Source organism: Ranitomeya variabilis, chromosome 6 (assembly GCF_051348905.1).
Source record: "Ranitomeya variabilis isolate aRanVar5 chromosome 6, aRanVar5.hap1, whole genome shotgun sequence".
NCBI lineage: Eukaryota > Metazoa > Chordata > Amphibia > Anura > Dendrobatidae > Ranitomeya > Ranitomeya variabilis.
The window spans coordinates 448,976,272-448,991,069 of NC_135237.1; the positions used below are offsets into that span (position 1 = coordinate 448,976,272).

At 42.1% G+C, this 14,798-nt stretch overlaps 1 protein-coding gene across 4 annotated transcripts in view; it reads left to right on the top strand.

The window, feature by feature from the left end:
• SNTG1 (syntrophin gamma 1) overlaps window positions 1–14,798 on the top strand; it is a 1,080,379-nt gene that overhangs the window by 1,020,008 nt on the left and 45,573 nt on the right. For all 4 annotated transcript variants that reach the window (XM_077270476.1, XM_077270477.1, XM_077270479.1 and 1 more), the window contains one exon: window positions 2,562–2,600. In XM_077270476.1, coding sequence (XP_077126591.1) covers window positions 2,562–2,600 — 39 coding nt within the window. The remainder of the gene's footprint in view (window positions 1–2,561; window positions 2,601–14,798) is intronic.

The window sequence follows — 14,798 nt, forward strand, 5'->3', positions numbered from 1 at the left end:
AAAATGAGTGGCCATCAGTACTTTAAGAAATGAAGGTCAGTCAGTCCGAAAAATTGGGAAAACTTTGAAAGTGTCCCCAAGTGCAGTGGCAAAAACCATCAAGCGCTACAAATAAACTGGCTCACATGAGGACCATCCCAGGAAAGGAAGACCAAGAGTCACCTCTGCTTCTGAGGATAAATTTATCAGAGTCACCAGCCTCAGAAATCGCAGGTTAACAGCAGCTCAGATTAGAGACCAGGTCAATGCCACACAGAGTTCTAGCAGCAGACACATCTCTACAACAACTGTTAAGGGGAGACTTTGTGCAGCAGGCCTTCATGGTAAAATAGCTGCTACGAAACCACTGCTAAGGACAGGCAACAAGCAGAAGAGACTTGTTTGGGCTAAAGAACACAAGGAATGGACATTAGACCAGTACAAATCTGTGCTTTGATCTGATGAGTCCAAATTTGAGATCTTTGGTTCCAACCAACCGTGTCTTTGTGCGATGCAGAAAAGGTGAACGGATGGACTCTACATGCCTGGTTCCCACCATGAAGCATGGAAAAGGAGGTGTGATGGTGTGGGGGTACTTTGCTGGTGACAATATTGGGGTTTTATTCAAAATTGAAGGCATACTGAACCAGCATAGCTACCACAGCATCTTGCAGCAGCATGCTATTCCATCCGGTTTGCGTTTAGTTGGACCATCATTTATTTTTCAACAGGACAATGACCCCAAACACACCTCCAGGCTCTGAAAGGGCTATTTGACCAAGAAGGAGAGTGGTGAGGTGCTACGCCAGATGACCTGGCCTCCACAGTCACCAGACCTGAAACCAATCGAGATGGTTTGGGGTGAGCTGGACCGCAGATTGAAGGCAAAAGGGCCAACAAGTACTAAGCATCTCTGGGAACTCCTTCAAGATTGTTGGAAGACCATTTCCGGTGACTACCTCTTGAAGCTCATCAAGAGAATGCCAAGAGTGTGCAAAGCAGTCATCAAAGCAAAAGGTTGCTACTTTGAAGAACCTAGAATATAAGACATATTTTCAGTTGTTTCACACTTTTTTGTTAAGTATATAATTCCACATGTGTTAATTAATAGTTTTGATGCCTTCAGTGTGAATTTACAATTTTCATAGTCATGAAAATACAGAAAAATCTTTAAATTAGAAGGTGTGTCCAAACTTTTGGTCTGTACTGTATATACGTATATATATATATATATATATATATATATATATATATATATAGTAATGTATTTTATTGTAAAAAAAAGTGTTTGAGTTGACCTCTTTCTGATTTCTTATTTTTTCGCATTTTTGCCACACTTAAATGTTAATGTTTCAGATCTTCAAGCACATTTAAATATTATACAGAAATAGCACAAATAAATGCAAATGCAGTTTTTAAATGAAGGTCTTTACTATTGAGAAAAAAAGAAATCCAAACCTACAGGGCCAAGAGTGAAAAGGTGATTGCACCCATCCCCTTAAAACATAAATTAACTGCGGTTTATCACATCTTTGGGAAGCTGAGTTCAATTTCTCTACTCACAATATGGTGGTGGCAGTGTGATTCTCTGGAGCTGTTTTGCTGCTCCAGGACCTGGCTGGAAGACTTGCTGTGGTAAATGGAAGACATGAATTCTTCTGTCTACCAAAAAATTCTGAAGGAGAATGTTAGACTATCTGTTTGTGACCTCAAGCTGAAGGGCACTTGGGTTATGCAGCAGACAATAATCCAAAGCACACCAGCAAGTCCATCTCTGATTGGCTTAAGAAAAATGAACTTAAGACTTTGGAGTTGCCTAGTCAAAGTCCTGACCTTAACCCTATTGGGATACTGTGACATCACCTTAAAAGGCAGTTCCTGCTTGGAAACCATCCAATGTGGCTGAATTACAACAATTCTGCAAAGATGAGTGGGTCAAAATTCCTTCAGAGCATTGTAAATTACTTATTGGCAGTTATTGCAAACTCTTGATTGCAATTCTTGCTGCCAAGGGTGACCCTACCAGTTATTAGGTTTAGGGGGCAATCACTTTTCCACACAGGGCCCTGTAGGTTTGGATTTCTTTTTCCCTTAATAGTAAAGACCTTCACTTAAAAACTGCAAGTTGTGTTTACTTGTGTTATCTTTGTTTAATATTTAAATTTGCTTAGTGATCTGAAACATTTAAGTGTGACAAACACACAAAAGAATAAGAAATCAGAAAGGTGCAAACCCTTTTTCACACCACTGTATTTGTGAAGTGTAAATAATTTTATTCTCAAATTGTTTTTAAAAATATAAATCTGAAAATTATGACATTAATATGTATTCAGCCCCCTGTAGCCTGATACCCTTAGATAAACTCCAGCTTGAGCAACTGCCTCCAGAAGTAACATAATTTGCAAATTGAGTGCACCTGGGGGTAATTTATTTTCTGTATACGCCAGCTATTCTGTGAAGGCTTCAGAGGTCTATTTGAGAAAATTTGTAGTCAAACAGCATCATGAACACATATATACATATGTGAATATATTTTGTTTGACAATTTCACAATACTTACATTACATATTTTGTTTTCACAGATAAAAAAAATAAACAGGAATTTTCCAGTAAATCAGCAGGTATGTTATTTTCTTACAAACTGTTTTTGCATTTTCTTAAGTACAGTCATAATATGTCTATATAACTATGGTCCTATCAGTGCACCAGTTTGAGGTCCCCTAGGATTGTATTCAACCCTACTTATGTTCTTTAACCCCTTAACGACCAGAGGTATTTTTGGTTTTACATTTTTATTTTTTGCTCCCCTTCTTCAGCAGAGCCATAACTTTTTATTTTTTGGTCAAAATAACAATGTGAGGGCTTGTTTTTTGCAAGAGAAGTTGTACTTTTGAATAACACCATTGGTTTTACCATATCATGTACTGGAAAACAGGAAAAAAATTTCAACTGCAATGAAATTGCAAAAAAGTTCAATTCCACAATGTTTTTTTGTTTTGCTTTTTTACTATGTTCACTAAATGCTAAAACTGACCTGCCATTATGATTCTCCAGGTCATTGCAAGTTCATGACATCAAAAATGTCTAGGTTCTTTTTTATCTAAGTGATGAAAAAAATTCCACAGTTTGTTAATAAAAAAAAAATTGCGCCATTTTCCAATATTCATAGCATCTCCATTTTTCATGATCTCTGGTTGCGTGAGGGCTTATTTTTTTCATTCCAAGCTGACATATTCAATTATACCATTTTGGTGCAGATATGATATTTTGATCGCTCGTTATTGCATGTAATTTTGTCGTTTTAACTTTTTTCTCATTACGCCAATTAGCGATGGGGTTAATTCTGTTTTTTTATTGATAGATTGGGCAATTCTGAATGCGGTGGTACCAAATATGTGTATGTTTGATATTTTTATTGTTTTATTTAAATGGGGCGAAAGGGGGGAAATGTGAACGTTTATATTTATTTATATTTTTAAAACAGCCGAGATATACCCGCAGCTTTTAGAGGCACATGTCAGCTGTTCAAAACAGCTGACATGTGCCAGAAAGGATGTGAGCTCTGTGCAGGAGCCCACATCAAAGAGAGAGAGTCCAACATCTGTGTACTATTATGCTCAATATCAGAAAGGGGTTACCAAAAGTACAGCCTTACTAATATTGAAGTGACCTCACTGTAGAAAAGGATTGTAACCCACTAATCCATCTATTTATCCAGTCCACTGTCAAACTTTGCATGTTTATTTTTTATTAAAAAACATTCCAAAAAGTATCCTTCTTAGTCATATGTGAACAGGCAGACAATTCTGTGCAAAACATTGACTCAAACTGAAATTGTTGCTGTCAGAGGTAGCATCATCCAGCTGTGTTTGAGATGAGTGATGTGTCATATATTCTACAAGTTGACATAAAACTTGACACTTTATCAGTTCTCTGAAAAACATAAACATACATATAGGACTCAATAAGGTAAGAAAAAAACAAGAAAATAAAATAAACCAAAAAGAGATTTATGTAGTATAATTAATGTGCAATGTGCCTAACTCATACAACTCCTTGTTAGGTGTTGAGTTCTCGTCTCTGCACAGGGGGAATCTCAAACCATCTCTGCTGCAGTCTCCAATTCTTCTCCAGCCACAGAGGAGTCTGCTCAGTGGAGACATTGGTCCCAGCATCTAGCTCAGGCTGATACTGGACAACAGGTTACTACTGCCCTTCCAGGCTCTGTCCTTGTAGCCAGCAATGTTCAGCAGCGAGCAGGTCTTTCTGGGACTAAGTCCTGCTTTTCCCTTACTGAGCATGCCCACGTGACGACCTCCCATTGGAGCTCAGGGGTCACATACTCAGGTCCTGTTGCGGCTCCTATTGGACCATCTGGAAGGTCTTGTAGCACTGCCGCTATAAAAGGTTCGCATGGCCGCTCGGCCATGCGCTAGTGTACACTTGTAAACGTGTGTGTGCTGATGTGTGAAAGACGCTCATTAATAATCCCCTCCCTTGTGTATGACTGCTCATGTAAGGTGGATGACTGCTATCTAGCACCCAACTTGCTATCAGCATGTGACACACAAAGTAGAGTCAAATTGCTGTGACCACCAGTGCGGCACTGTGCGCTTTCACAGCGCTTTCCTTGCCCAAGCCTGGGTGGTTAGCGGCGTCCGCCAGAGCGGCACCCCACGCACTCCCGTGCATTTAAATTATTATTTCAGTTATGCTGACACCCCAGTTGCGGTGTCAAGCGAAAGAGGTCTAGTTGTACTCTAATCCCGAGTCTAGGGGTAGAGTTCTGTGACTCCTTGCTTGCGCTCTTTGTGTGGTACCACGGCCCTGTGACATAACAGGGTTCTCTTTCTTCATACTGGGTGAAGTTAACCCATCTATGAATCCATATTGTACCGCCATATAGTCTGTCATTACTTAGCAGCAGGTTCCATCTCTGCACGGTGGACCCTGGGCTGCGAACGCACCTTACTCTATCTTTCTAATTATTTGGTGCGTTCCGCTAGCCCTAACACCCCTGGCAAAAATTATGGAATCACCGGCCTTGGAGGATGTTCATTCAGTTGTTTAATTTTGTAGAAAAAAAGCAGATCACAGACATGGCACAAAACTAAGTCATTTCAAATGGCAACTTTCTGGCTTTAAGAAACACTAAAAGAAATCAAGAACAAAAATGTGGTAGTCAGTAATGGTTAGTTTTTTTAACCAAGCATAGGGGAAAAATTATGGAATCACTCAATTCTGAGGAAAAAATTATGGAATCATGGAACCTGCTCAGCAGATCCCAGAGTCTGGCTCAAGCTGATACTGTGCACTTGGGTACTGCTGCCTTTCCAGGCTTTGCCTTTGTAGCCAGCACTGATCAGCAGCGAGCAGGCATTTCAAGTCCTGCTTTTCCCACACTGAGCATGCCCACGGGATGACCTCCCATTGGAGGTTGGGGGTCACATGCTCAGGTCCTGTTGCGTCTCCTGTTGTACCATCAGGAAGGTGCCTGAGAGCTACTACTATAAAATGTTTGCAAGGCTGCTTGGCCATGCACTATTGTAAACTTGTTAACTTGTGTGTGTGGATGAATGCCTGTCGATGGATGAAACCTCCGAATCATTCCCATCCCTAGAGTTGTTGCCTGCTCATGAATGGTTGAGCTACCTATTGCCCGACAGTGCTATCCTGCACATTAGCCCAAGATACTGAATCCAGTTAGCAGCGACCGCCAGAGCGGCGCCATATGCAGATACTGCATTTTCCTGGCCCTAGTTAGGGTGGTTAGTGGCGTCCACCAGAGCAGTGCTGCATGCACCCCGGTGCAGTAAATATTTAGTTTAGTTAATTCCCTGGCACCACAGTAGCGGTGTTGAGTGCAAGAGATCTAGAGGGACTCTTACCCTGAGTCTTGGGGCAGAGTTCTGTGTCGCCTTGCGTGCACTCTCTGTGTGGTATCGCGGCCCTGTGATGCAAACAGGGTTCACTTCCTTCATACCAGGTGAAGCTAACCCGTGTGTGTACTCACATTATATCACCATATAGTCTGTCATTACCAAACAGCAGTTGTCTTAGCTGCACAGTGGACCTCAGACTGTGAACGCATCTTATATAATCTCTAATTATTATTTGGTGCATTCCGCCAGTCCTAACATTACGACATCAAGAATGAGAAAAGGGAAAAAAAGAAGAAAAAAGAAAAATATCCCCGAAGTTGTAAGGAAACTGAATTGATAGGAATTTGGATAACAAAAGCAAAGAAAGTTATTGTGAAATGACAGAACATAATCAGTAAATGTGGAAACACAAGCTACTATAAACTGGCTTGCCCTGGAAGAACTGGTTTAATTCAGAATGATAGTGCTGTGGAGTGTCTGAGGTGTCCAGTGCAGTGTGACATGAGAAGGCGCTGAACTTAAACAGACTGTAATGTCTAAATAGATCCGGCTGTCTGAAGGACCGAGAGAGAGGGCTGTGACCAATCAGGAGAGTATATTGGGGGACTGGATCCCTGTGTCACAGAAGGGATGTATCATTAACTCGTGCATCAACAAAAATCCAGCACATGCATTGTGAAAAGAGAAGAAGGGCTTCAGTATCTTAGTGGTTGCTCCGGTAATCAGAATGAGAGGCCTGTGTGAACAGGAGATAGTGGGAATGTTAGTGGTCCAGTGACAGCTCTCAGAGGCTAAAAGAAGAAAAGGATTTGGTGGAAATATTCAAATGAGATCCGATCTTGGCCAATATTTAAGCTTGGTTCTAGGATAAAGAAGGAAAACAATGTTGGAACATAATACAAAAATGAAATAGAAGAGAACTGACTGGGAATAAGTTAGAATAAAACAAACATATAAGATTTACATATGAAGCATGTACACAAGCATATAAACAATAATGCCTATATGTACAAAAGCATAGATGCTGGTAATAACGACCAGCTAAAATATATAATAGGTCTTATCCTGATTATGTTACAATATGTCATACACAAAAATTGGAGATGAGGGAAAAAATAAATAATTATTAGGTCTACACGGGGAACTAGTCTTTACAATAATGAAAATGGTGAAATTGTGCAAAATAAAATACTCAACTAAAGATCCTCAAATAAAGGATGGAAGGTAACCGCTCCTCTTGAGACCTTTTGGAGCAACTCGTGTATCCAAAAGGCCTCTCTTTGTTTTAAAAATCAAAGGTGATCACCACCCAGATGTGATTGATTGAAATGTTCAGTAACTTGTTATTTCAATTGTGTGACCGAGTGTCCAGCAGAATTGAAATTATATGGTAAAAGTAGATTTTTACACTATATTGTGGATTTGTGCATGGAAATGTTGGGTGGGTTCTCCCACATATATGAGACCACATGGGCATTTGACAAGGTAAATCACATAAATGGAGTCACAGTTGTAAAAATATTGCTGTACAGGGATGGTAGATCTTGTCAACCCTAAGTACATTGTTGCATTGGAGACTGTGAAGGCAGGGGAATGTCCCATGTTTAGGTGTGGATAACAAGCACTGACAAGAAACCTTGAGAGAGGGGCCAATGTCTGCTCTTTCCATTTTGTCCCTAAGATTGGATGGGTGTCTAAAACATGGAAGAAAAGGAACTTGCAAGTCTTGGAATTGGCTTTAGGGTAACCTGTTTGTAGTTGCAAATATGCCAACATTTTCATATTGTTCTTTGTAATTTATACGCATGCAGGTGAAAGGTATGTACAAAAGGGATGCAATCGGGAATTTTCTTACATGTAGATGGAGTGGCATTAAGACACTAATTGAGTATCCTATGTGGATTACCTCCATCACAAAATTTGTCTCATTTAAATGTCTTAAACATGTTCTTTCGTCATTGACTATTCTTTTCTCCCACTAGAACTTAGATAAAGGTAATGATCTCTTCACAGGTAGTTGGAAGCTATCATAATATTAAAGGTTATTGCGGTCTGCACCCTTTACATATAGATCACTAATTAATGTGCCATACTGATTCATTAGAATATAGGTGTCTAAAAAATTGATGTGACTTGTGTGGCTATGGATAGTGATTTTCAAGCCTGAGCATGCTGCATTAAGGATGGCGAAGATTTGGTTATGGAAATAAAATGGGCACTGCCCCATATGCCAAAAATATTGTCTATATAGCATTTTGATAGTATGAATAGCTCTTGAAAAAGTTAATGGGATAGATGCTCCTTAAAGAATGCCTTGTAACAATTTGCATACGGTTAGGCTACGTTCATGCCCTTGTTTCTGCAAATAAAAGTCATCTTGAAACAGGAAGTACAAGTAGGTTCATACACAATAAAATGACTAAAGGGTCTTGTGATTCTATGAGTAATTTCCTTACTAATGCAAGGCCTTTATTATGGGAAATTAACATATAAAGACTGCTCACTTTTAATGTCACTAAAATTGCTTCGCTCCTAACTTGCCCCAGTTCTGAAATTATTTTGGGGAATGCACAAGTGTCTAATAAAAAGAACTTGTTATTTTTAATTAGTGGAGTCATGATTTTTTCAAGGAAAATTGAGACAAAGGACAGAATGGAATCTATGGGTGTCATAACTGAGTGACCAGGAGGTTTTTCAAGTATTTATGGATTTCTGGTAAAATGTATAAAACTGGTAACACCGGATTTTGTTTTTAGAGACAGTCAAACATTTTGTGACGTTAGTTCCGGTCAGTAAATACCATTCTAGTGTCGTATGGATTTTAATAGTCAAATCATAAATGAGGTAACGTGACAAGCATCTGTAGACAGTTGTGTCACTTAGTTGCCTGTGGATCTCTTCAAGGTAGTCTATTTTATTCATGACATCAGTGGCCCTGCTCTCGTATGGTGGATTCCACATTTCCCACACACCCCTCCCCAGCAGCAAGCATGGTGGAGGAGCTGGCTTTCTCCTGTCAGATAACTGCTCCTTCACCCCAATCCCCCTGCCACCCTCTGTTACCCTCCCTTTTTTTGAGGTGCACTCTGTGCGCATCTACTCCCTCTCCAACTTCCAACTGGCTGTCATTTCTGCCCCCAGGGCCAGCCACCACCTTCTTTGACCACTTCACCACCTGGCTACTTTATTTCCTCTCCGCTGACATCCCGATACACTGGACCTCATCTTCACCGGCCTCTGCTCCCTATCCAACCTCTCTAATGCACCTCTTCCTCTTTCTGACCACAACCTACTTACATTCTCTTCCCTCTCTTCTCCAGGTCCACAATCCCCACTCCACAAACTTACACACCCTGGCAGAAATCTTAAAAACCTTGATCTACACCCAGTGTCTGAATCCCTTCTCCCTCTTACAGGCATAAGTTCCTTACACAATGCGGATGCCACTGCCACTCTATATAACACCACAATAGCTGCAGCTTTGGAATCTGTTGCCCCTCTCACACATACCAAAGCTTACAAAATCAATAGACAGCCCAGGCACACCAGCCTGACTAAAGAACTGAGACGGGCTTCTAGGGTTGCTGAGCAGAGATGGAAAAGATCCCACTCCAACGAAGACTTCATCACATTCAAACAGTCCCTCACTACTTTTAAGGCCACACTCACGACAGCTAAACAAGCATATTTCTCATCTCCCATATCCTCCCTGTCTCACAACCCTAAACAGCTATTCAACACCTTCAATTCTCTCCTCCATCCCCCAGCATCTCTTCCCTCTCCACTCATCTCAGCTGAAGACTTTGCCTCATTTTTCAAGCAGAAGATTGATAACATCAGAGACAGTTTTGGTCAACAACCCCCAGAGCCCTTCCTCCTAACTGCTCAGCCCTTCATCTCCAAAACCAACTTCTCCACCATTACAGAAGATCAACTCTTCACTATACTCTCAAGATCACATCTCACCACCTGTGCACTTGACCCAATCCCTTCCCACTTCATCCCAAACCTCACCACAGTTTTCAACCCAAACCTAACCAATCTCTTCAACCTATCACTAACAACTGGTGTTTTCCCCTCAAGATTTAAGCATGCCTCAATCACACCTATCCTCAAAAAGCCCTCCCTGGACCCATCCTCTGCATCTAGCTATCGCCCCATATTACTTCTCCCCTATGCCTCAAAACTACTGGAACAACGCGTCCATCTTGAACTGTCCGCCCACCTCTCTTCTTGCTCCCTCTTTGACCACTTGCAATCTGGCTTCTGGCCACACCACTCCACTGAAACTGCCCTAAGACCTATTAACTGCCAAGGCCAAGTGACACTACTCTGTCTTCCTCCTCCTGGACCTGTCCTCTGCCTTTAACACAGTGGACCATTCCCTAATACTACAGACCTTCTCATCTCTTGGCATCACAGACTTGGCCCTATCTTGGATCGCGTCATACCTAACAGACCCGACATTCAGCATCTCCCACTTGCACACCACCTCCTCACCACACCCCCTATCTGTCAGAGTCCCGCAAAGTTCAGTCCTAGGGCCCCTGCTCTTCTCTATCTATACTTTTGGCCTGGGGCAGCTCATAGAACCTCACTGCTTTGAGTATCACCTCTATGCTGATGACAAACAAGTCTACATCTCTGGACCAGATATCACCACCCAACTAACCAGAATCCCACAATGTCTGTCTGCTATTTCATCCTTCTTCTCTGCTAGATTTCTAAAACTTAATATGCATAAAACAGAACTCATCATCTTTCCCCCATCTCACTCAACCCCCCCAACAGACCTATCCATTAAAGTAAACTGCTGCCCACTCTCCCCAGTCCAAGAAGCTCACTACCGCTGGGCTATCCTTGACACTCATCTCTCTTTTAAACCACATTTACAAGCCCTTTCCACTTCCTGCCGACTTCAACTCAAAAATATTTCATGGATCCGTACATTCCTCAACCAAGAATCTGCAAAAACCCTAGTCAATGCCATCATCATCTCCCGCCTTGACTACTGCAACCTCCTGCTTTGTGGCCTCCCCTCTAACACTCTCACACTCCTACAATCTATTATAAATTCTGCTGCCCGACTACTCCACCTGTCCCCCCACTATTCCCCTGCCTCTCCCTTCTGTTAATCCCTGCACTGGCTCCCCATTACCCAAACACTCCAGTTCAAAACCCTAACCATGACATACAAAGCCATCCACCATACAACTGTGACCTCATCTCTCAGTACTTACCTGCACGCAACCTCGGATCCTCACAAGATCTCCTTCTCTACACCCCTCTTATCTCCTCTTCCCACAATCGCATACAAGATTTCTCCCGGTCATCCCCCCTGCTCTGGAACTCTCTACAACATATTAGACTCTCGCCTACCATTGAAACCTTCAAGAAGAACCTGAATACCCACCTCTTCCGATAAGCCTGCAACCTTCAGTAACCACCGCTCGACCAAGCCACTGCATGACCAGCTCTACCCTCGCCTATTGTATCCTCACCCAACCCTTGTAGATTGTGAGCCCTCACGGGCAGGATCCTTTCTCCTCCTGTACCATTGTGACTTGTATTGTACTGTATTTGTTTTTATTTTGTATACTACTCCTCACATGTAAAGTGCCATGGAATAAATGGCGCTATAATAATAATAATAACAATCTCCCCTTCACTAACCTGTACTGTTTTATCTGCTGTTGTCTCCGCAGGAAATATGTAATATTCCTTGCCAACTAGTCAAATAATTAATGTCCCATAAGAGCTCACTCTGGGGCTTCAAAAGGAGAAGGGGCTAGCCTTCTGTAGCTCCACATCATAGTTTTTCTGCATTGAATTGAATCTGAATGCAGTAATCAGTTATTCCCATCTTATTTATTGTTTGTAAAACAATTTTGCCATTTTTTAGATAGTACCAATTTTCTTTTCTTATGTATATAGCTCAATGCCTAAGTGACCAACCACCACTGCAGTCTAGCAGTGTTGCCCAAACATGCACAGTGCTTACAAGCTCTTTTCTATTGGGTTTGTAATCATTTCTTTGAAGCTAGCAAGATTGCTGGTGCACACTCTTAGCTCCATATTCTGGTTAAACTTCAATGCATTGCTTACAAGGCAGACAACATCAGTGTTTGGTCTTCTAGGCAATTAATAAGCAAAACAAAAGAGAACCAATACTATCTCACCTGCAAATTTTAACATTTGAAACCTTAACGACATATGAAGTACAGGGTCTATTGTTGTGGATTCTGTTTGTGGGCTCCCTCTGGTGGTTACTGCTGGTACTGGGTGACTTTGGTGGGTTGCGGCCTTTGGTTTCCACCTGTCCATCAGAGGCTGGGTGTTTCCTATTTTACCTGGCCTTTCTGTCATTCCCTTGCCGGCTATCAATGTATTCAGATGTGCTCTGTTTGGTTCCTGCCTACCTGCTCCCAGATCTTTCAGGATTATCTAAGTGCTGATTTTTCAGTTGTTTGGTTTTTTGTCCAGCTTGCTTATTATGTCTCTATGCTAGCTGGTAGCTCTAGTGGACTGAGGTTCTCCCCATGTGCCATGAGTTGGCACATGGGTTCTTGTAATCTCAGGATGGTTTTTTTGATTAGGGTTTTTTGCTGACCGCTCAGTCCCCTTTTGTATCGTTCTGCTTTCTAGTTTACAGCGGGCCTCAATTTGCTAAATCTATATATATCATCTCTATGTGTGTGCCTTCCTCTCATTTCACCGTCAATACATGTGAGGGGGCAACTATATCTTTTGGGGTTCATTCCTCTGGAGGCAAGTGAGGTCTTTATTTTCTCTGCAGTACTAGTTAGCTCTTAGGCTGGTGCGTGGCGTCTAGAACCAACGTAGGCACGCTCCCTGGCTATCTCTAGTTGCGTTTGTCAGGCGTAGGGCAGCGGTCAGCCCAGGTTCCATCACCCTAGAGCTCGTCCGTTATTTATTTGTACTTTGCTTGTCCTGTGCTATCCCTAGCCATTGGGGATTCATGACAGTATAGCCGGCCAACAAAGTGTTAATTGTTTGGGCTGAAGCAGGAGAAAAAGAAGTGTTTAAGGGAAATTTTTTTTTTTTTTTTTTTCCCTTCAGAGTTTTGCTGCCTAGCCCTTAATTGCTGTCTAGCTGCTTCTTACCTCCTCTTAACCCTTGAATGGCTCTGATCTTAGCTGTTTAACATGGATGTCCAGAGTTTGGCTTCCAGCCTGAGTAATCTCGCGGCAAAAGTTCAAAACATACAGGATTTTGTTGTTCACACTCCCGTGTCTGAACCTAGAATTCCTATTCCAGAGTTCTTCTCTGGAGATAGATCTACCTTCCTGAATTTCAGGAACAATTGTAAATTGTTTCTTTCTTTAAAATCTCGCTCCTCTGGAGACCCTGCTCAACAGGTCAGGATTGTAATATCTTTCCTGCGGGGCAACCCTCAGAATTGGGCATTTGCATTGGCACCAGGGGATCCTGCATTGCTCAGTGTGGATGCGTTTTTTCTGGCATTGGGATTGCTCTATGAGGAACCCAACCTGGAGATTCAGGCTGAAAAGGCTTTATTAGCCCTCTCTCAGGGGCATGATGAAGCGGAAATATATTGTCAAAAATTTCGGAAATGGTCGGTGCTTACTCAGTGGAATGAGTGCGCCCTGGCTGCAAACTTCAGAAATGGTCTTTCTGAGGCCATTAAGGATATTATGGTGGGGTTCCCTACGCCTACAGGTCTGAATGAGTCTATGGCTATGGCCATTCAGATTGATCGGCGTTTGCGGGAGCGCAAACCCGTGCACCAGTTGGCGGTGTCTTCTGAACAGGCACCTGAGACTATGCAATGTGATAGAATTCAGTCCAGAAGTGAACGGCAAAATTATAGGCGGAAAAATGGATTGTGTTTTTATTGTGGTGATTCAGCTCATGTTATATCAGCATGCTCTAAACGCACAAAAAAGCTTGATAAATCTTTTGCCATTGGTACTCTGCAGCCTAAGTTCATTTTGTCTGTGACTCTGATTTTTTCACTGTCTTCCATTTCCGTTGATGCCTATGTGGATTCGGGCGCTGCCCTGAGTCTTATGGATTGGTCATTTGCTAAACGCTGCGGTTTTAGTCTGGAGCCTCTGGAAGTCCCTATTCCTCTGAAGGGAATTGACTCTACACCATTGGCTATGAATAAACCGCAGTATTGGACACAAGTGACCATGCGCATGACTCCCATTCATCAGGAGGTGATTCGCTTCCTTGTACTGTATAATCTACATGATGTACTAGTGCTGGGTCTGCCATGGTTACAAACTCATAATCCTGTCCTGGACTGGAAAACAATGTCTGTGTTAAGCTGGGGATGTCAGGGGGTTCATGATGATGCACCTCCGATTTCTATCGCTTCATCTACTCCTTCTGAGATCCCTGAGTTTTTGTCTGACTATAGGGATGTTTTTGAGGAGCCTAAGCTCAATTCGCTCCCTCCTCATAGAGATTGTGACTGTGCTATAGAATTGATTCCTGGCAGTAAGTTCCCTAAGGGTCGTTTATTTAATCTGTCACTGCCAGAGCATACTGCTATGCAGAATTATATTAAGGAGTCCTTGGAAAAGGGACATATTCGTCCATCTTCGTCCCCTCTGGGAGCAGGTTTTTTTTTCGTGGCAAAAAAAGATGGTTCCCTGAGGCCTTGTATAGATTATCGCCTTCTGAATAAGATTACAGTCAAATATCAGTATCCATTGCCATTATTGACTGACTTGTTTGCTCGCATTAAGGGGGCTAGGTGGTTCACTAAGATAGATCTTCGCGGTGCGTATAATCTGGTGCGGATAAAACAAGGTGATGAGTGGAAAACCGCATTTAATACGCCTGAGGGCCATTTTGAGTATTTGGTAATGCCTTTTGGACTCTCCAATGCACCGTCAGTCTTTCAGTCCTGTATGCACAATATTTTCCGTGAATATCTGGATAAGT